Here is a 23,539-nt window from a genome sequence, read left to right on the forward strand (position 1 = left end):
ATTGAGCACATAATCATGCTCCAGGTGCCCTTAGAGCTCACCTTGCTCTAGTTGTTGTAAACAATCAAATTTAATTAAACAAATATGGGGTCAGGTGAGAGCATTCTTTGATGTAAGCATAACGCTAGGTTCTGGGCCACAGAGTGGTGACTAAGACACAAAACAGACATGGTTCCTGCTTTCTCATGACAGAGTCCAACCAAGTGTAATAACCTTCGCCGAGAGGTAAAGCTTACCTGGGTGCTGGGGAAAACATATCAAGAGGACGTATTATTTCTGATGTGCACATCTGTCTGTGCAAGATCATCACAGCCCTTGGAACACCAACTATAGTTCACACTTCTTTGTGTCTCCTGCAGCTTCATATGCTACATGATCAAATGGCTGGTCCTGAACTCACAGAACAGGTACCATTGGAAAAGTACAGGGTCATTATTGGGGGCAATTTAGCACCAAGCTTTTTTTTCTTTTTCCCCACTTTCTCCTCTTTCCTTTCTACCCCATCGAGGGCACACAAATCTTAATTTACAGGGCAGTCTGCTTCCTTGCTCTCAGCATTCCTATTAACCAATCTCTCTTCTCCTGACTTCCTTCTCCAGACATGATGTTGGCTTCAACTGTAAGTGACAGCCATTCTGGAGTTGAGGTGCTAGAGATATGAAGCACCCGTCCTTACCCTACTCCTGGTGCAAGGGATGCCATCCTGTTGGCACATGCCAGATTTCCTGGTTATTTCTGGGGGCCATCACCCTCAGCTGAGAACATGGAGGCTTTTAAATCCTTAGTCTATTGCAGTGGTTCTTGGTCTGGCTGCCATTTGAATTACCTGGGAGCTATAAGAACTATCCATATCAAGACCTCACCTCAAGTCAGTAATTAGATTTGAGGGGAGGGAGAGCTAAACGTCAGCTTTTTAGGTGATTCTAATGGGTAGCAAAAGTAGAAAACCTCAGGTCCGTACTTTTCTCTCCAAATGGGATAAGCTAAGAAATAAAGAAATAAGGGAACACATAACTAAGTACTGGCCTGAACAGACTGTCCTGGGGCCTAGGCTTAGATCCAGAGTCAGGCCGAGGAAGACTGGAAATGGGACAAGGAACAGAGAAGGATATACATGAATGGTTTAAAGAACTGACACCTGTGTACCCATCATTCCCCTTAAGAAACTGACAATTCCTCAAAACCCTTTGTGCTTCTCTCCAATCACATCCCCATCTCTCCCCCCAAAAATAACCCCTTTTCTGAATGTTGTTTAACTTTTTAATTAAAAAAAAAAACCCACACAGATGAATCCCAGCAATTATTTTTTGTCTCTATATCCCCAGAATATTGAGCTTTATAGGCAGTCAATAAACAGTGGATAAATAAATGAGTGTCCTAACAGAACTAGAACCAGAACAGGGTGTTTTGTTTTCTTTTCACTTCTTAGCTATTTAATCTTGGGCAAACTTCTCTAAGGTCCAGTTTCCTCATGTGTAAAAAGAAGATGATAGGTTCCATGCTCCCTGGCTTCCCACCCAGCATAAGTCTACGATTCACCCAAGAGATGTTTCCTGGAGTGGGACCTGGTGTTCATAAAGACTATACAGCAAACTGCAGGGGAAAATATCAGAGCATCCCAACTGGTGTGCCAGGGCCCACTAGTGGGTTTCAAATGGGTAACAGATGTACAAAGTATCAACCCCTTGAGTTTGAGGGGCAGCAGAACCCTAGGATTGACTGCATCCAATCACAAATACCCTATTGCTTTACTCCCATATATATGATTTTTTTTTAATGTTATGCCCGGCTAATATGACTCAGTGGTTGAGCGTCAACCCATGAACCAGGAGGTCACGGTTCAATTCCCAGTCAGGGCACATGTCTGAGTTGCGGGTTCAATCCCCAGTAGGGAGTGTGCAGGAGGCAGCTGATCAATGACTCTCTCTCATCATTGCTGTTTTTATCCCTCTATTTTTTAAAATATATTTTATTGATTTTTTACAGAGAGGAAGGGAGAGGGAGAGAGAGTTAGAAACATCGATGAGAGAGAAACAGCAATCAGCTGCCTCCTGCACACCCCCCTACTGGGGATGTGCCCGAAACCAAGGTACATGCCCTTGACCAGAATCAAACCTGGGACCCTTGAGTCCACAGGCCGACACTCTATCCACTGAGCCAAACCGGTTAGGACTCTATCCTTCTCTTCTTCTCCCTTCCTCTCTTTGAAGTCAATAAAAACATATTTTTTTAAAAATATATTATCTTGCCATAGCTAGTTTGGCTCAGTGGATAGAGCATCAGCCTGCGGCTGAAGGGTCCCGAGTTCTATTCCACTCAAGGGCACATGTCCGGTTATGGGCTCGATCCCCAGTAGGGGGTGTACAGGAGGCAGCCCATCAGTGATTCTCTCTCATCATTGATGTTTCTCTCTCTCTTCTCCCTTCCTCTCTGAAATCAATAAAAATATAATTTTAAAGTACAATATTAAAACAAGTCCTTAAAAAATATTTATCTTTTCCTATCATTATCTATGTGAGCCAATAGGGAAAAGGTTGATAGCACTATATTAGAGTATGTTGAGTGGGAGGCTAGATTCAGCCTACAAATCCAGGACATTTGATGGATACTCTCTTTCCCCTTTTCAGAGGCCACTGGCCCACTAGAGAGGTGCCTATCAGTAGTTTCTGGCAGAGCCACCGGGGAAGAGATGGAGGAGAGAAATATCTTAATGCAAGAAGAAAGGAAGCCTTGAAGAAAGGGGTGGCTTCTAGGTCCTACCCTCTGTGCAGAGGAACCTTCCCACAGGCTTTCCCTAAAGCTGAGGCAGAAGTGTGCCCGAGAGCAGACCTGGAGGGCCGTGTCCGGGGCTCCCTGCAAGGAGACTCAGATCTCCCCACCGGCAGCCCAGTCCAGCTGCTGCCCAGCCACAACTGTTGGCAGGGAGTCTCCAGGTCTAAAATTAGCCTCCAGCTCTCCACCCAGGCAGTTCCACCACTCACTCTGGCAGCCGGGGCCCTGTGGTGAGGTAACGACTGAGGCCCGTCTGTCTCAGGACAACAAGGGGTTAGGGAAAGGCAGCACAGAGCCAAGTCCTGCTCTCCCATCATGGTCAGCCCGAAGCTGGAAACGGGAGAAACAGTTAAAAGCAGGAGCATTTGTGTGTATGGAGCTCGACTTTTGCTTTGCTTCTGTTCTTCCTCCATGTCTGCACCTATAAGGTACACCCTGTCCTATTAACTCAAGCAACACAAACACACAAAAAGGAAAGCAATCTTTTTACTGAGAGTTTTAAGATGTGCTAGGTTTTTAATTTTGCCACCACAACCTTGTGAGGCCAGGGTCATTATTCCCATTATACAGAACACCAGGGAATGCTCATCAAATTAGCTGACCTGAGTCGGTGACCCTGTGAGGAAAACCCCAGAAGTGCCGGCCCCCTTCTCTTGGAGGAGTAGAATTTCTGGAGGGACATCTCTAGGGGCAGAGCCTGAGCCCCTGACTCACTGACCCCCACTTCTAGTTCCCTCAGCTTCTGATGGTCTGGTCAGGGAGCCTGTGGCTGGAGCTGCCAAAATAAGCAGCCAACCCAAAAGCCAACTTCTGGGCAGATGTCCCTCCCACCCCTGGGCTAAGCACACAGTGGTGTTTATGTGATGGCTGCCCAGGAAGCAGGGAGGGGTGGTGAGGCTCTGAGTGGGGACTGGTCCACGGTCCATAACTTGAGAGGAGTAGGAGGGCTATGAGAAAGATGATCATGGTCACCAGGGCCTGTGGAAATGCCCCCCAATGTCACTGAGTCTCTCCAGCCGAGAGCTTCCTAGAGATCCTTTCCCTAAAAACTATGAGCCAGGGCTCATCCAACCTCAGCCTGCCCCTCACTGTCCCCGCCTATGGAACCTGTCCTTCTATTTCCAGGACAGGAGACAATGTGAGAGGAAGAAGGTGGAGGATGTTGACTGCTTCGGAGGTAAGAGCTGGATCAAGGGCCCAACTCCCAGTGCTGACTACTCAATGAGAAGGCCGAGCCACACAGCTTGGTGGTTTGAGCCAGGATGTGAATCGGGCATCTTCTCCGAGTCTCCTTTTCCAGTCTTTCTATAGCCACTTCAGCTGGGAATTCTCAGAGCTGGTGCAGATACCACTTTCTCTGGAAATAATGTCAGAGCCAGAGGGGACTAATGGCCCAGTAGCCAACCCTTCTCATTTACAAATAAGAAAACTGAGGCCCAGAAGGCAGGACTGACTTGCTCAAAGTCACAGAGTCAGTTCATATCAGAACCAAGTCTGGATCCCAGATCCCCCGACTCCTAGCCCAAGGTTCTTAGCCCTAACAATGTGTTTTAGGGGGAAAAGAGAAGCCCAAGTTCCCTTCTAGCCCCAATACACTATGGTTCTATAAAGGTTTCTACTTTTTTTCCTCTGCTACAACAGACCCCAACTGTTCATACAATTCACCAGTGACTCTCCTTGGCCAAATATGCTGCTTTCTTCTTAGACCTTCTGGACCTTTCATCTGTACCTGACACCGTTGCTCCCTTTTTTCCTTATCAAGACTCCTTAGAACAGGGGTCCTCAAACTTTTTAAACAGGGGGCCAGTTCACTGTCCCTCAGACCGTTGGAGGGCCGGACTATAGTTTAAAAAAAAACTATGAACAAATTCCTATGCACACTGCACATATCTTATTTTGAAGTAAAAAAACAAAACGGCAAAAACACCCGCATGTGGCCCGCAGGGCCGTAGTTTGAGGATGCCTGCCTTAGAAGTATGATTCCCTCCTCCATAATTCTCTAACTATTCATTTTGTCTCTCTTGGTGGCTCGTTGTAAGTAACCAAAAGGGTCCCCAGGCGTAGCCCCTTCCACTGCTGAAGATTCCAAGTCCTGGCCCCCACAGCTTCAGCAGTCCGAGGAACATCAGCTGACTGGTCTAGTAGAGGGCTCTGAGCAGGATAAGACAGTGGCACCATCAGAGCCACGCCATGAAACAAAGTGCCCTCAGCAAGATTTAAGTTACTCAAGAGAGACTCTAGACTATATATGATGATGGTCTGCTGAGATTCTGAACCATCGCATCTATCTTACCTAGTGTGAGAGTCAACACACTTGAGTGTGAGGCTCCCAACTCCTTCAGTTGGCTTAACGAGGTATGTCTGTGCCAGCCTCGTCTTGCCTCTTAGTTTCTGCTCTGTATAAAGGAGGCAGTAGGCTGTGCCTTCGGTCTCCCAGTGAACTCCAGGATTCATCCTGACAGATGGGTGTCATTTCCCAACCCCACTGCTTCATATACACCCTTACACAGGCTGCGGCAGAGGGCACCTTCCCCAGCAGGTGAAAAGGACTAACCATCCTGCAGGAGAAGTAGCAACCTGTGATCCTACACTGTGACTGCAGCCCAAGTTGCCTCAAGTTCCCAAGAGAAAGGATCCATGTGAAAACAAGGTTCTATTGTTCTTCCTTGCCTCCCGCTCCTTCCCTCACATGATTGGCTCACAAACACCCTGCCAGCTAGGGAAAGTTTACTACCCTAGAACTTTCCAACCTTCCCGGAGATACGAAGCAGAAAAATATAGAAAAAAACAACTCTTACTTGGGGATTTTTCCCCCCCTTGATTTTAGGAGAAACAACTATGGATTTTTTTTCTGCCTCTCAGGCCTCCCAATTTCTAAATATATCAAGTATAGGAGTAGGAGGGCTATGAGAAAGATGATCATGGTCACCAGGGCCTGTGGAAATGCCCCCCAAAGTCACTCTCTCCAGCACGCTCAAAATTTCATTTTGAGCAAACCAAGTTATGCACAATATATGTTTATCTTGCTAAACTAACAAAAAATTACTTTAGATTTGTATGGGGCACTTAAAATATTTCATAACTGTTTCCTTAAAAATATTAAAATATATTTCCATTTCTCAGAAATTGAACTTGCCTAATTTTTGTATCAACAAATACCTTAGGCAGTTTGTGCCTTTGCTTTTTTCTCAAAGTAGTAAATTAAAAACTTTCAATTTAATAGTTCTTGCTTCCATAACAGACAGGTAGTATTTCCTGAGAAATACAATTAAAATGTCACCATTGTAAATTGTTCCTATGCGAACATTTTTCCAATTTTCATGCATCAGAGCAAAGTTGATTTCTTATTCAATATGCTAAATCAAGCCTGAATGTTATTTTTTCACTTCCTCTCTGTACTCTTCCAAACATGTTCTGAACCACTTACTGTTACCTCTGCAATTTTTCTTCAATTTGTCATCCAGTATATGTGTTCCCCCGCACAGAATTGCCAGCAATGGACTTCCATGTGCAGACTAGGACTAGGATTATGAAAATACCAGCTCTCACCAGCTTGTATATTTCTATAGAGATGAGAATAAGGGAGAAGACAACAATTTTTTAAAAATATGTACTTTTCTACCAAAGGGCTTCATGATTCCTGTGTTCTAAGACTTTTTTGGTTTAAAATCAACTTCATTTATTCTTATTCCCCATCCCTCCTGAACTCAAAGAGGTGAGAGAGGAAATCATAACTCCACTTCTATTTTGTGTTTTTGTTTTGTTTAAAGAAGCTCTAGAGACAGAGGGACAACCATATGAAGACATGGGTCATCTACATGCCAAGGAGAGAGGCCTCAGAAGAAACTAAGCCTGCCAACACCTTGATCTTGGACCTCAGCCTCCTACATTGGGAGAGAATAACTTTCTGTTGGTTCAGCCAACCCCTCCCCGCAAGTAAAAAGAAGCTCTACCCTTCTTTAGTAGTATGGGCTCTATTCTGAGGATGGGAGAGAAAGAGGAACAAAAGCATCTGTTAGATGAGAAATGTCAACTCTTGGCCTGCCCTTTGCAATGTGAGAATTGAATATCACAAGAAGTTCTTTTACAGGTTACTCTCAACTATCCATATCAATACAGGGAGTCACTGGAGACATTTCAGAAAACCCACAGATCACCCTTAACAGCAGCTGATGTGGGCACATGATCTACCACCAGCAAGGTGGCAATAACTTTAGCTATCTCACTGGCAAGAAAACATAGATAAACTTGAATACAGGTTATATGCATGTCAGATTGCTTGGATGGGTAGAAAAAGGGGGCCTCATGAAACTCAGACATTAAAAGAAGCATTCTTAACAAACAAAAAGGAAATGAGCAATGGCAGAAGGGCAATGGTGCAGTGTGCTGTAAAGAGCACTGCCAAAGCATGGGGAGTGCTGAACCCAGCACTCTCTAGGCAGGTTGCCTAACACTCTCTGGGCCTTACATTCTTCATTGGTAAAATCAGGAGGTTGGGCAAACAGATGTATTTTAATGTATTTTAAGAGTCAACTCAATTTGTAGTGACTGCATGGCAAGCTATTTGAGAAAGATTGAGACTGTAACTGGGATCAGTTCTATTGGAGATGTCTGCCATTGGCCTGGAATAAGAAATGCAAGTATTACCTAGCTGGTTTGGCTCAGTGGATAGAGCATCAGCCTGCAGACTGAGGGGTCCCGGGTTCGATTCTGGTCGAGGGCACATGCCCAGGTTGCAGGCTTGATCCCCAGTGTGGGACGTGCAGGAGGCAGCCGATCAATGATTCTCTCTCATCACTGATGTTTCTATCTCTCTCCCTCTCCCTTCCTCTCCGAAATCAATAAAAATATATTTTAAAAAAAAGAAATGCAAGTATTGCCCTGGACGGTGTGGCTCAGTTGGTTAAGCATTGTCCCATGCACCAAAAGGTCACTGATTCAATTCCCGGTCAGAGCACTTGCCTGGGTTATGGGCTAGATCCTATAACTATCCATGCAGGAGGCAGCCCATCAGTGTTTCTCTCTCTCCTCTCCCCCTTCCTTCCTCTCTCTCTAAAATCAATTTTTTTTAATGCAGGTATTTTCCATCATAGATTTTTAAAATCTCTGAGATCCATTCCTATCCTAGGATTCTTTGTGAAAGGCAATATCCAAAAACCAATCAGAGAAAGGGGGCTCTAAAAGCTGGTTAAATGATAATAAACAATAATAGTGGCTAATATTTATTAAACATTAGTGGCCCAGTGCACAGATTCATGCACATTGAAAGGGAAATAATTAGAAGGAATATTTTAATGTTGCTATTTGCCCTTTCTCTCTCAGCGCCTGGGAGCCGGGCAGTGGCCCAGTCCCCCGCCGCCGCTGCTGGTCGCTGTCTGCAGGGCAATAGGCGGGGTGATCAGGCCCCTGCTCATACCTGCCTTGGCCTGGTGCCACCTGCTCACCTACTCCACCATCCCGCCACGGTCCTGCTCTTGTCAGGGACCATCGGGGCGGCAGTGCCTCCACTGCCGCCTGGTGCCAGCGCTGACGCCTACCATGTTCTGTGCCTCCCCCTGGTGGTCAGCGCACATCATAGTGAGTGGTCGAACTCCCAGTCAAACCATTGCTCAAGGGGATAATTTGCATATTAGGCTTTTATTATATAGGATTATGTATCAGGAGCCATTCTAAGTCCTTTACATGCATCATTTCACTTAATTGTTACAACAGAAACCCAGTGAAGTAGCTACTGTTACTATTCCCATTTTACAGATAAGGAACTGAGGCTCAGGAATCTGCTGATGGAGGCACAGCTTACCAAGCATTGGAACTGGGATTCAAACTCAGGTAGTCTGACGTTAGAGACTTGCTCTTGACCACTATGTTTTGATGAAGAAAGAAAAGAAAGAGTAGGCCGGCTGATGTGGGTTAGTGGTTGAGCCACCCATGAACCAGGCATGATGTCAGAGTTCAATTCCTGGTCAGGACACGCCCCAGTTGTGGTTGTGAGCTCGATCGGTGATTCTCTCTCATCATTGATGTTTCTATCTCTCTCTCTCCCTCTTCCTCTCTGAAATCAATAAAAATATATTTTAAAAAAATAAGAGTAAAAGACATTACCAGATGGAATGGTGGACACAACAGCAATCTCAGACATTAAGGCAGAAAGGATGGGCACAATGAAGGCTGTGCAGACTCAATTCTAAGTCAATCACCTGTCTCTTCCAAACACGCCATCAATGCTTGTGGGGAGCAAGCAGCCATGACCAATACCTTAGAGCTATCTTTGGCTTGTCTAAACAACCAAGTTGGAGTACACAAGACCAACCCAGATGAAGCAGAAATAAAAAAATCTAAAAAATAATACAAGAAAATGTCAATGTGAGTTTCAGACTACTTAAGTGCAACAAAACTTCCAAAAAGAGTGAGGTCAGCTGGGACTGAAATAATTAAAGGCAGCTTTAGGGAAGAGATGGAATGATGGGCAGAGTTTTGAAAGGCAAGCAAAAGGAATATCATGACACTCGAGAGCAGCATTCAAGAATCTGAGAGAGGCCAGCCAGTATGGCTCAGTGATTGAGCGTTTACCTATGAACCAGGAGGTCACAGTTTGATTCCCGGTCAGGGCACATGCCCAGGTTATGAGCTCGATATCTGGTGTGGGGCATGCAGGAGGCAGTCAATCAATGATTCTCTCTCATCATGTTTCTATCCCTCTCTCCCTCTTCCTTCCTCTCTGAAATCAATTAAAAAAAATTTTTTTAATTAAAAAAAAAAAGAAGAAGAAACTGAAAGAAGCCCTGCCAGTGTGGCTCAGTGGTTGAGTGTTGACCCATGCACAAATAGGTCACCAGTTCAATTCCCAGTCAGGGTACATGGGCTCAATTCCCATTAGGGAGTGTGCAGGAGGCAGCCAATTGATGTTGATGTTTCTCTCTCATGGATGTTTCCCTCTCTCTTGTGAATGTTGCGCGCTCTCTCTCTCTCTCTCTCTCTCTCTCTCTCTCTATCTATCTCTTTCTCTCTCCCTCTCCCCCTCCCCCTCTCCCTCTCCTTTTCTCTTTCTCTCTCTCTCTACAATCAATAAAAACTTTTTTTTAAAAGAATCTGAGAGAAGACCAGCCCAAGGTAGACAGACCCCAACACAGGTTCTCCCTGGACAAGTGAGGGTGAAGCTATTGCTCTCTGATGGCTACCTGCAGAGGTTACACAAACTCTTCTGCATCTCCTCGCAGAGGGACTGCTTCCTGGCTCTCTTCCTCCCACCCAACACCTCTGCCCACAGCTGGAGTACGGAGATTTCACTGGGAGGACATCCCCAAGCAAATCACACTCTGAGAGCCTGCCATGTACCAAGTATTGGGCAAAGCACTTAAGCAGAGTTCTTAACTAGGGATCCACGGATAGGTGTCAGGGGCCTGTGAACCCCCCCAAAGCAGCATGCAAAATAGATGAGTGGGCAGGCAAATTCCTGGGGAGAGAGTCCACAGTTTCTTCATCAAATTCTATAAGAGCGTGTAAGCCACAAAGGTTAAAAAGTGGTTAAAAAGTCCCTGCACCAGGATGATAAAAGGGGAAAGAATGCCCAGGTCCAGCACTCTAGAAATTCGCAATCTCCTGGGGGAAGACAAACACAGACATAAATAACTCTGATGCAAGGCAGACTTTGATAAGTGCACTAATGGAGATACAAAAAAAACGCTGTGAGGGAAGGGGGAGCAGAGTTAATTTCAATAGGCCTGTCAATACCCTCTCCCCGCATCCTGGTTTCGAGATCCAAGTTTATAATGAGGAAAACAACCAGCCTTGCTTCTCCTCAGCTTCAGCCAGAGCCTCTGACTAGTACCTTTCTTTGGTACTCCCGGTGGAGCTGAGGCAGACGCTATTCCTGCCAGGGAGGTGAAGAAGGGCATTGTTTTCAGGACAATGGGAGGCGATAGGAAGGAGATGCTCATCCTGATATGAGCGATGACCCCGTTCTACATTTTTCCCTCTTCTACTCAGCTCCCATTCTCTGAATTCCTGAGGTACTAGCAATCCTGACACTCCGTTGGTGCTTAATCCTTAATTGTGTCCTTTATCCCTAAATTACCTCTTTTAGGGAATCCCTTCTCAGAGAGACCCCTCACTCTCCAAGCAAGTCTTTTCTCTTACCCCTCCGTCCAGAAACATTGTGCCATTACCATATTTCATTTTCTTCCAAAAACTCATCACCATCTGAAATTCTTATCTTCTTTTATGTGTCTATTATCTGTCTTTCCTCATGAAATATAAGCTCATGAAAGTAAAGCCTTTAAGTTTCTGGTTCCCTTCTATGTCCCTGATTCCTACAACATTGCCTGCACATCCGAGTACATCATTAAGTATGTATTGCATGAACAAGTGTCTAGTCCCTATCTCCCAGTCCCTTTGTATCCAAGGTATAGAGAGGAAAGTGTAAGGAGAAATGAAAGCACTTTTTCCCCCTGAGAACATTTTTGTGATGCTGGGTTTTCAAAATAGCCCTTAATTAAAATGATCATGGCAGAATGTAGTCAGGGAACTATGTGTGAAACCCAGAATTTGAGTATTCTTTCGCCTCTATGTACATCAACTCTACCGTCCAACTGTCACTTCTGTCTTTGACAGCTGTTTTCTTCCGACACCCTACTCAGCTATGCACTCATCACCCACACTTAGGTCACTGCAATAGCCACCTGAGTGGCCTATCTCCAAGCCATCCTGCAAACTTCCAACAACTTAATCTACCTATAATCATAATCCCTAGGACATAAAAGGTATTCAATAAATGTCTGAAGAATTAAATCAGTGGATGTAAGACAGCCCTGCCTTCTATCATACCACATCCCTGCTTTAAAAAGTTTACGTTGCTCTCTCTACCAAGTCCACACTCAGTAGTTTGGCACTCGACACTCCAAGGTGTCACAACCACCTTTTCAACCTCATCTCCTCCATACTGTGTGAGCCCCTGCACTACAACATTTGTGTTCCCTAAACTTTTACTTCGCTTCTGCTATACTCCTCCAATGGAAATATTCACCTTTGATTAGACTGACACACTTACACACACACCAATGATCATAGACTCCTGGAGCTGGAGAAGGCCTTAAAAATTCAAGCAGCCCCAGCCGACTTGGCTCAGTGGACAGAGCGTCGGCCTGTGGACTCAATGGTCCCAGGTTCGATTCCGGTAAGGGCACATGCCCGGGTTGCGGGCTTGGTCCCCAGTAGGGGGCGTGCAGGAGACAGCCGATCAATGATTCTCTCTCATCATTGATGTTTCTATCTCTGCCTCTCCCTTCCTGTCTGAAATCAATAAAAAATATATTTTTAAAAAATTCAAGCAAAAGAACTTCCTTTTGAGAAATACAGCAAAATACTAAGAAATGGTACATATAAAATCTGACATACTTCTCTTTATTTGCATAGTTAACCTCTCCATAATGTAAGAGAAATCTTCAGGGGCCAAATAAATTAAGTTGTGAATGTCAGAACAGCAAGCAGATGCTAATACTTTAGCAGCCTCTTAGTTTGGGGCAACTAACAACTTTAGATAATAGATTAAACAAATTAGTTTTAAATTATTAAAAACAAAAGAATACAGTATTTTAAAAAGAACCAAATTTGAAATAGAGCCAAATAAAACTAATCATTGAATCGAATGAAAAAATGGGGTAGATGTCTCTCCCTCAATTTCTCTCCCTAATGTTTTCCCATTTCTTTGTGTCTGTGCCATTTCCCTGCCGCTGCTGGTGGAAGTTTGCCTGAGATGTGCTCCTTATCCTCCTGTCCCTTTCCTCAGGACTTCAACTCAGCTGGAATCAAAAAAGAAAACCAAAAACTGAGAATATATGTTAAGACTTTGTCCCTGGTTCATGAAGAAATCCTCCATGTCCTCCCTACTCCCCCAACACCCCCCAAACTGCACCCCACACCCACCGCCAATCTCTGACTCAGAGGTGGTGGTAAGCAGTTAGGAGATCAGCTGGTTGGTGTGGTGTGTGTGTGCATGCCTGCATGTGTCCATCTGAACCCTGCGTTGGCAGGCAGGGTGGAAAGGAGTGGATCAGAGGATTTGTAAGAAGATCTCAGCAGAGAGGCCTTTAATCTTTGAGGCAACTGCTTGTATGGAGACCACGTTGTGAGAGATGACCTTGGAGACCAAGTAGCCAGAAGCATGGGATTGCTGCCACCTCTCAGTTCAGGCAACTGAGTCTTGAAAGACCAGGGCCAGAATGTCAAAGATGGACCCACCCCTGAAAGAAGAATCCCATTCCAAAAATATGGAAACTAAAGCCCTCCAGAGAAAAGGATCCTCCACAAGTCAGTTACAAAGATAGGCCTGAAACTGAGATACCTGCCCAATGTTCCTGCCTCCAGTCCCAGGAATCCTCCGAGTACCAAGAGGCATGCAGCAGAGAGAAAGGCTAGCTTTTCCCAACTGCTGAGCTTCTGTGACATGGAACATTCCCCAACTTCTCTCATTCTCAGCAAAATCCTTGCCTTCTGACCTGCCCTTCCCCCCAATGCAAATATTTACCTAGAATCAGAAAGGGAGGATGGAGGCAGTGCTGAACATCAAGGAGAAAAGAGTGGTTAAAGCATATGTATTTGGCCCTAGCTGCTTTGGCTCAATGGATAGAGCGCCAGCCTGTGGACTGAAGGGTCCCTGGTTAGATTCCTGCAACCTGGGTTGCAGGCTTGGTCCTGGCCAAGGTTGGGCACAAGGGAGGCAACCAATCAATGTGTCTCTCTCACATCAATGGTTCTCTCTCTCTGTCTTTCCCCCTCCCTTCCACTCTCTCTAAAAATCAATGGAAAAATATCCTCGAGTGAGGATTAACAAAACAAAACAAAACAAAAGGAATGTGTATTTGGTGGCAGGAGCTGACCATGGATGGCCTGAAGATTGCTAAGAAACTGGGCACAGCTGTGTCTTGGTCTGAGAAGTGGAAAAAGTATTGGCAAAAGGGCTAGTTGAAAAACATATCTATCCATGCCTACCTGTCCAGCCATTCCCTAATTCCTACCAGCATTCACTGAGCTCCTAATATGTGCTACTTTTATGTTAAATCTAATTGAGCACTTAATATGGTCGGCTCACTAAATCTTATCTATCTATATAATAGAGGAATATGCAAATTAGCTGGGATACCATAACGTCACGACCGAACAGCAGGGACCTGAGGCTGTATGGCGCCTGGCCGGGGCGAGGGACCTCAGGCCGTGCCCCCCGCCCCACGGTGCTTGACAGGGGACCTAAGGCCATGCCCCTCGCCTGGCAGGGCTTGATGGGGGACCTCAGGCCGTGCCTCCTGCCCCGGCGCTGAGCCAGGGGGCCTCAGGCCCCGCCTCCTGCCCGACAGGGCTTGACGGGGATCCTCAGGCCATGCCCCCAACCTCAGCACCAGGCCAGGAGACCTCAGGCCGCACCACCCCCCAGCGCCAGGCCGGGGGACCTCAGGCTGCGTCCCCTGCCCGGCGGGGCTTGACAGGGACCTCATGCCATGCCCCTCACCTGGCGGGACTTGACGGGGGACCTCAGGCCATGGCCCCCATCCGGCAGGACTTGACAGGGGACCTCAGGCTGCACCCCCTGCCCCAGCGCCAGGCCAGGAGACCTCGTGCCGTGCCCCCCACCCGGCAGGGCTTGACGGGGACCTCAGGCCGCACCCTCCACCCAGCGGGGCTTGACAGGGGACCTCAGGCCACGCCCCCGCCTCGGCACTGGGCCGGGGGACCTGAGGCTGCCCCCCCCCGCCACCTGGAGAGGCTTGACGGGGGTGGGGCCAGCCGGGTCTGGGTCTCACCCAATGGGGGTGGGGCCGGCCCGGTCTGGGTCTCCTGCGTTTTCAAAGAGTGTGCAGATAGTGGGCGGGGACTTGACTCTAGGTCCCGCAGCATGCCCCCGACTCTGACAGGAGGGAGATTTTCATATACATTTTACTACTTTTCTTTCATCTCTGACACTTCTATTATAGAGAAAGGGTAAATAGCAATATTTAAATATTTCCTCTAATTAATTCCCTTTTAATGTGCACAAATTTCGTGCACCAGGCCACTAGTTTAGTTATAAGAAAGGCTCTATGGAGAGGACATTATAACCCTGTTACCCAGATGAAGCACCTGAGGCTTAAAAAGGAAGAAGTACCTTATACAAGGTCTTGCAACTGGTGAGTAGTAGAACTTGGATTTGAACCATGCCCTGTCTTCAGATTCCTTAATTTTTTCCAGGAATCATCAGTACTTTTTAGCCCACTTAGTTCCTCATTTAAAAAGTAAATGCTCCACAAACATTTTACTTCATTATGAATCACCTCTGCATTCATTCAAGATTTGCAAAGTAAATAAAAATTGAAAAATACACATCACTCAATTTCTTGGGCATTTATATATATATATATATATATATATATATATAAAATCCTTGGTTGCCTGGTATGTCATTTCTACATTCCCATCCAGCCTTTCTTTCTCCTTTTCCCATCCTTGGGCCCTCCTCCCAGGTCCTGACACCATTAAGCACAATTCTAACAGCTAGAGTGGGACGAAAGCAGAGCCTCTGTTCCACACCACAGAACAGTTTAAAAGAAATGGGTAGAGGAGGCAGGTAATAGTTCTTCCTTGGGCTTATTTTCTCCTCTGTTAGTAAAGGGACTATAAGCCACAGGTTGGGCAGTGGCCACAGACCTTCATGCTCACAGTGTCAGCGTGAGTCTGGGGGGAATGTAGGGCCCACAGGATAAGCTTGAGCTTCCTGGCCTTCCTGGCAAATTGCCTGGGTTGTTTCATCAGTAATGTCAGCAGTGCCCCAAGGATTACTGAATTTTCCTTGTATTTATGTCATTGCTTAAAATAAAGGTGGCTCAGGCCCCAACATCTGTCAGTAAATTCCAAGTTTTTGATATTCTTTTCATATTCAGAAGGTGGGAATTTATTTTTTAATGTCATTCAAATTTTTCAATATCTAAATAAACTTAAGACACACACAAAAATCATTTTTGAGCTTTTTTATTTTTTTTAATGTGCAATTCTTGTTTAAGGTATTCCTGGTTATCACTACTTATTATACTTTTTTTTTTTTTCAACAATCTCTGGTCAGAGTAGTGGGATATAGATGAGTGTTAATATCTCCTTCAAACTTTTATGTAAATAATAGCACTTTTGATTTATTTTGTGCCATTTTTTGGTTAAAAAAAAATTAAAGTGGCTTACAAGGACAGAGAATATATAGGGACATAAACTAGAAGTAGTTGTGGGGGAAACAAAAAATAAAGGTATAGGGATAAAATTGATACCAAAATATAAAATCTTTTCCCCAGATGAACCATAAATTGAATTCTGAAGCTTTCTAATGACCAACACAAAGGGAGAAGCATCGACCCACACACTGAAGGGTTGTAGGTTCGATTCCTGGTCAAGGTCACATACCTGGGTTGCAGGTTCAATCCCCGGCCCTCGTTGGAGCACATGCAGGAGGCAACCAATCAATGTCTCTCTCTCTCCCTCTCTTTCTCCCCACCCTCACTCCTCCCTTCCACGCTCTCTAAAAATCAATGGAGAAAATATACTTGGGTGAGGATTAACAAAAAAACAAAAAAGGGAGAAGCCTGAGTGGTTTTACAACTTACATAGCCAATAAAAATTAAAACAAATAGATTGCTCAAGAGAAGCTAGCTATTTCTAATATTTCTCATACACAGGATAAGCAATGTTTCTCAACCCTGTCCTTGCAGCAGCTCTAATGGAGCATTTCACAGGGCTGTATCTCATAGCATTTAGGTCCTTGGTCTTCCTTTGCCACTTCCTAAGTTATGGTAGTGACTGGAAGGAAGCCCACAGTGGGCTGCTGGAGGGCTGGTAATGTTCTGTTTCTTCACTGGGGTGCTCATTACACAGGTATGCTCACTTTGTGGAAATTCATCAAGCCGTACACTTATATGTGCACTTTTCTGTACATATAAGGTACTACAATGAAAAGTTTAAAACAACAACAATACACACACACACACACACACACACACACACACACCAGGGACCATAGGACAATTTGCCCCCTTTTCTAAAAAGTTGGTTAGTAGTTAAGAAATTAAAAAAAAAAAAGAACTTTAGCATAAAAAAATAAATTATATACTAAAAATCACAAGGTAAAAATAATATTCATTCTCTCTTGTCTTGTGGATACTTCAAACACTAAAAGCCGCACTTGTTAGAACCTAAGCGTCTGTAAAAATTTAAAGATCTATCCACCATGCTTTGCTCAGAATATATAACATATTCAGCCCAAACTATTTTCCCCTCTTCCAACAGTGTTTTGCTTATTTGCTTATATCACATAACATATAAATATATTAATTGTGGATCGCAGGGTCAAAGGAGGATTGTCTGAAAGTGCAAAATGTATGGTTGGCCTAGTTTAAACCTCATTACCCTTGAATATAAGGGAAAGTGCTCATGGAAAATAAAAGGGTAGATTTTGAGACTGGTGGAACTTTGTAGAAAACTAGACAGTGAGCGGCTAACTCCAAGAACAGCCTCTAGGCCCCATTCCAAAGCAAACTCTGCTATGGCGACTGCGCTGCGCTGCTCCATAAAGCTCGGCACTCGGGGGCAAAACCAGGCTCCGTGGCCTGGAAAATTACTGCAGTGCAACTACCCGCCACTCCTAAAACCAGCACAGAAGTGGTTGCTTCAAAGACCTTGTGCTGCGAAGCAATTATAACCACACAGGGCTCCTGAGTAACTCTCAGCACAGGGAGCAGTAAGCAGCCCAGCACCACCAGCAGGTGAATGGGGCCTCACCTCAGACTGAGGGGCCCTGGGTGGGGGGCAGGATGGAGAGAGCGGCTCTGTGGCTACAATCCTGGGGGACAGGGACTAAAGAGACCAGGGAAAGGAGACGCAATGTCTGGGGAAGGGCTCCTGTTGTCACACACTGCGTCCCTGGTACACAGGGGTCGATCCGAAGAAAACATTTATAATAAAAAAGCATTGATGGCTTAATTTTTATCCTTTGCATTTGTGTTTAAAGGTTATTGTTTATATGTATTATGGTCCCAGGAACAGTAATTCCTAGGTTCTATTCTTAGATTGGTGACTGCTAAAGTATCTGCCGGTGGAAACTAAACTGCCAGGTGCTCAGAAATTCTGACCTTACCATTTATAAGCAGAAAGTATTTATTTGAGTGCCTAGTATGTGGCTAGATTCGAATACTGACTTGAAGTTACACGCAACAGCTGGGTGACCAGAATGGCAGCCTGACAGGTAAGCAGGGCACAGGAACAGGAGCCAGAGGTTCCACGCACAGGAAAGAGGACCGGCCCAACCAGGGCAGAGAGAGACAGGGTCCTAGGTCAGAAGGCACACATGGAGCCTTCCTTTCTCCACGCCCTGTGCTCTGAGTTTTAACTCGAAGCCACACCATCCCTGCTCTGCCCACACATCTGTCTCATTTGTTTCTCCCTCTCTCCCTGCCTGCATCTCAGATTACTGTTTTGCCCCAAGTTACCTCTGTTACTGGGTTTGTATCCTTTCCAAATAGGAATGGCTGTGGTGACCCCAGAGCTGAAGTGTCTGCCTGACATCTGTGGGTGTGGCTCCCCAGCCCACTCAAAGTCAATCAGAAATCACAAGAGCCAACCAGAGAAGTGTGTTATAGATTTAGGACAGCGAACACTGATTAATTCCTCAGCTTGAGAACACTTTGGGGTTCAGCAGGTAAACCTGGCACTTAGATGGGGACACACCAGACCCAGCCTTGGGAGATCTAGAAAGAAGCTGGGGCACGGGGTCATTCAGCCCTGGCTCGGTGCCCAAACACGATCTCTTGGCTCGAGCACCAAGTTGGTCCCAGCAGGTCAATTATAGAGCAAAGAACCTAGAAACCATTTTAGTCCAGACCTCTCCCCTCGGGCAGGACTTAGCTAACTCAATCTGAACAAATGGGTATAACTTGTTAAAACCTGCCAGAATGGAGAGTCTTTAACTTCCAATAAACGTCTGCTCCCAGGGCTGCTTTTCAGCCGGTATACACTGGTTCAGCTGTACCAGTTACTGAGACACTTATGAACATGTTGGGATACAGTGACTGCCCCAGGCCTTCTGAATGCCCCACTACCACCTTGACCTGTCCCTAGGAAAGCTTTATGACCCAGCAGCGAACAGGCTAATGCCAGCCTCAGCAAGGGACCTGCAGTACCCTGTTCAGGCACCATCGTCCCTACCAAAGTACTGTTAACTTACTTTACTACTACCCTTGCCTGTTCCACTCTACATGGCTAACCTATTCTAAAACTTCATCTGCTCTTACCTGTAAGGGCCATTCTTTAAGGTTGATATTCAAAGTCTTTCATAATACAGCACCATTCCATAATCTCCTTCAGACCCTCTGCTCGACACTCCCAAACCCTAACTCTCCCTTCCCTCTGGGTCTTTGTTTACAGTGCTCTTTCTGACTGGAATAGCCTTCTCTTTCTGTGTCCATTAAAACCGTACAAACTCCTCAGTATCTCCTGAAATGTCGCCATTTCCATGAAATTAATTGAAAGAGCTGTGTTCCAGTACCAGAAGTGCCACAGCAACATCTAGAGTCTACACTTGTAAAACGTAATGACTGTTTCATATTATAATTATCTTTATATGTGCACCCAAACTCCTAGAGAATGCTATTGAGAGCGCAGAAGCCACAACCTTCGTTATCATTATATCTAAGTGATATACTACAATGCCTTGCTCAAGGTATGTGCTAAATAAATATTTGTTTAAATGAGTGAGTGAACAGCTCTAATTATTTTGTCCAAGGGACCCATTTTCTGTCCGTTAATGATTTTGGTTGCTTTTCTCTGAAGTTACTCCAATTGTGGTTATATCTTTTTTTACATGTGAAGCCGAAATTGCACATCATCCATATCTTAAACTACTGAGCTATTTCCATAAAGATGAAGCAGGAAGCCTGCTCCCCTGTCATTACTTGACCACCCTAGAGTTTGTGACTGCCATCTCTTCATATACTTCTCCCAGCATCAGATTGATGTACCAGTCACACAGGGACAGGCAAATGAAAGGTTCTTTAATGAAGGGTGGCCTTACAGATGACAGGAAAGCTGGTGGTGCAGTGAGCTGGCAGGGAGGTACTGCTAGAGGGAGGAGGCAGGGTGGCTTGCTGAGGAGCAGAGCCAAATGGGACTCCAGTTGCTGTGGTCAAGGCCACGGGTATCGTCCTGGGAGGGGACGTTTTACTACCCTGGTTGCTATGGATTGGCCAGAGTGTAGAGGGAATGCTAGCCACCCCTTCCTACCTCTCTACTTCCTAATCCTTCCCCCGCTGCTCTCCCTTCAAAGGAATAGCTCTGAGCTGGGAGTAAGACCTATAAGGAGAAGAGGACTTTGATACAAGATGTCTGGGCTTCTTACAAACAAAAGAGGATGGAAGACAAGGAGCCAGAAACCACAACCACTGTCTAAATCTCATTCCAAATGACAAAAGTAGAACACAATGGGATGGCCAGGGTGAAAAGCCACCCTGTAGAGCAGATGGGTCTCAGGGTTCTAAGTGATCCATCAGTGTCCAGGCTTGGACTCTCCTTAAAAATGATGGTTAAGGAGCCCTGGCAAATTTGATCAGTGGTTAGAGCATCAGCCCAGGAACCAAAGGGTCCCGGTCAAGGGCACACACGTGCCTCAGTTGCAGGTTCAATCCCCAGCCCCAGTTGGGGTGTGTGTGGAAGGCAACCAATTGATGTGTCTCTCACACCAATGTTTCTCTCTCTCTCTCTCTCTCTCTCTCTCTCTCTCTCTCTCCTCCAACCTCCCTTACACTCTCTCTAAAAATAAATGGAAAAAAATATCTCAAGTGAGGATTTTAAAAAAATGATGGTTAAGGAAACAGAAAGCCAATTCTGGAATAGGAAGCTGGGAACATTTTTCTGGAGAAGAGTCAGTTTGGAAAAGGAAACAAGGAATAAGGAAACCCAGTCAGAGTTAGATTCAACTAGAAGGGAAACCAAACAGACCCAGGAATTGATAGCTGAGGATGAGACAGCCAACAGGAGATAGAGTGTGAGATTCTGATTATGGCAACTGCTTCTGGCCTCTGAGGAGAAAGCACATTTGAGGCAAAAGTATGTGTTGGAGGAGGGGGAGGAAGAAGGGAGGTCACTGATTTCAGGGTCATGAAATAACTGCCTTCCTCTGTTTTTAATTGTGCAGTGGATCCCACTGGCCATCACATTAATAAAATTGAGAAGAGGTGTCCTGTCCCAGGGAGAAAAGAAGGGAGATCCCTCCCAGGGCCTCCCACCTGCACTCACTCCAGCTGGGCTCATGCACTTGGCACTATGAAGGGTACGGAAGGGTAGATTCACTGTCTATTAGAGGCGAAAACAAGGCTCAGGGGAGGGAAGAACTAGCTATGGGAAGGCAGATTTGGGTCATCAGAAGGAAGCACTCTCCTCTTAGAGCTGTGGAACTGCCTTCCTCATGATGTGTTGATCTCTCTGGCCTGGAAATAATCAAGGGGAGATCACATAACCTCAATAATCAGGCTGAAAGAAACCTTGGAGATCTATTTGGTCCAACTTCCTCCCTCTACCTGAGAACTTGCCATTTTTTTCCTTGAGTCCCCAACTAGTTAGTGACAAAACCAGAACTGGAACCTGTCTCCCAACTCACAACCAGAATTATTTCAGCTGCCATACAGTGAGAGAGAGGTTCCGCCATAAACATATCTACCCTGAACCAGCCCAATTACTGAGCTAGTGATTCCTTCTTTTGGCTACAGAAGACAAAGCGCCACACCCAACTCTGGGCAAAGAAGCTGACGCAAGGACCTGTCAGAGAATCTTCTCACCAGTAATTTCATCAGGCATTCCTTCAGTTCCTGAGCCGGGAAAGTGCAGTGATGGGAGAAATGTGCTAGAACTCTGAGCCTCTGTCCCCTGTGCCTTGGAAGGGAACCTGGTGGATTCCGGAGTCTCTCCACTCCTTCCAGCTATTACGTTGACCTTTTACAGTCCCTGACACGTTCAGAGTTTTACCTGTTAGTTCCAGCAATAGAAAATTGAAAGTCCCCTCAGATAACCAAGTCTATTGTAAAAAGAGAGACCATTTCCCCTCTATTGTCCTAGGAGGAAACTGAGGCACAGAAAAGGTAGCTTTAGATAAGTGAAAGGCATTAATTGAACTATTGTGCTGTCCATTGTTTCCGTGAGCAAGGTCTGGGGAGTTTGATAAATTCGGCATAGTTCCCAAGGAGGGCTTCGTTTCAAATACCCAGCTGCAGGGATGGCCATGACTAGGGGAGGGGACGGCTCAATGAGAAGGTGGGAGACTAGGAGGCAGAGGAAAGGAGCTAGGTCTAGGAGGAGTGGCTTGGCATTTGGGAAGGGAGAAGGAGAGGTAGCTCTAAGAGGCGTTGTTAAAATAAAGAACCGCAGGAAACGCACCAGGAGGCGAAATGGAGAGAGCCCTAGAGAAGGCGGTGAGCAAAGTTTGGGCCGCGCAGAGTAGAGCGCGCGGCCTTGGGGAGGACGGCCGAGGGCATCCCAGACACAAATCCTCAGCCCGCGCGTGGACCGCTGGGGTCTCCTGATGGGGAACTGCAAGCCTGGCGCCGCTGGAAGCACCCTAAGACTCAGCCAGCATTTCCACGGGGAGCCTCTCTCACCGTCGCCCGATGATGGGAGAAGCAAGCAGCCTCGAGGATGCCCCGACCCTATGCAGCCCGGCGGCCAGGCCCGGGCTCGGCTCTCCCTCCCCGAGTAGGCAGCGGGGCGGCGCCGAGCACCTGGAGGCAAAAACGAGTTCAAAACCGGGTCTGAGGATGAGGCGGGTCTCCCCAGCGCCGGGGCCAGCGGAACTACCCCTTCCCACCTCCGCGTCCTCTCCCGCCCCCGCCCCCGCCCGATGCTACTTACTCCGGTTCAGGGGGTTCCCGCCGACCTGGGCCGACGCCACCAGTTCCAAATAAAGAGTCCAGAGCCCCACGGACACCACGGCGAGCACCAGCAGCAGCCGGAAGCGCCGCCGCAGCAGCTTGACGGAGCGCAGGAGCAGCAGGAGCAGCGCGGCGCGGCGACTCCCCATGGCGTGGCGCCCCGGCGGCCGCCGCCAGCCCCAGCCCCAGCCCCCGGCCGGGCCCAGCGCCCCGAGCGCGCGGGGTCCCAGCCCCAGCCCAGCGTCTCAGGGCCGAGCCGAGGCTGCCTCCCCCGGCCGCGCTCCAGCGGGGCGCGGGCTCCTGCTCAGCGCGCCAGGGGTCGGTCAGCTGCGCGGGCGCCAGGTCTCTCCAGGAGCCGCTCCTCCTCCCCGAGTGTCCTCCGCGCCCGGCTCTCCTCTCCACGCCTCTCCCGTCGCAGGCGCGCTGCCTCCCTCCCTACCCACTCGCTCGCTGGCTCGCGCACACTGCCCACCCGGAGGTTCCCTAGGTGCGCGCCAACCCGCCCCTCCTCTCTCCCCCTCCCGCTCTGGCTTTCTCTCCGGCCCGGCCGCCGCGACTCACCCACCTGTCCCGCCCCCGCCCAGGTCCCGCCCCCAGGGCACAGGTGGGCCCCGCCCCCGAGGAGCCCTGGGGAGGGGAAAGAGTCCCTCTGGCTTTCCAGAGGCCACAGGAGGTGTGTCCAGGGGCTGGTGACTGGCGCCCCTGCTGACTAGAGTTGGGTGGGGTGTAGGTGGGGCGAGTTACGATCCGGACTGGGCATGACTGAGGGAAGCAGATACCTCCCTGGCACTGGATGGTGTTGCTCCCCAAGCAGAAGTGAAGCTGGGTAGGTGCCAGGTGCTGGTGGGGAC

General features: G+C 47.1%; 1 protein-coding gene across 1 annotated transcript in view; it reads right to left on the reverse strand.

The window, feature by feature from the left end:
• B4GALNT3 (beta-1,4-N-acetyl-galactosaminyltransferase 3) overlaps positions 1 to 22,907 on the reverse strand; it is a 92,974-nt gene extending 70,067 nt beyond the window's left edge. The window contains exon 1 of the mRNA XM_008153385.3: positions 22,669 to 22,907. Within this exon, the coding sequence (XP_008151607.2) occupies positions 22,669 to 22,837 (169 nt within the window). The 5' untranslated portion in view covers positions 22,838 to 22,907. The remainder of the gene's footprint in view (positions 1 to 22,668) is intronic.
• Positions 22,908 to 23,539: the final 632 nt, after the last annotated feature.

The sequence above is a fragment of the Eptesicus fuscus genome, chromosome 7, assembly GCF_027574615.1.
Source record: "Eptesicus fuscus isolate TK198812 chromosome 7, DD_ASM_mEF_20220401, whole genome shotgun sequence".
Lineage (NCBI taxonomy): Eukaryota > Metazoa > Chordata > Mammalia > Chiroptera > Vespertilionidae > Eptesicus > Eptesicus fuscus.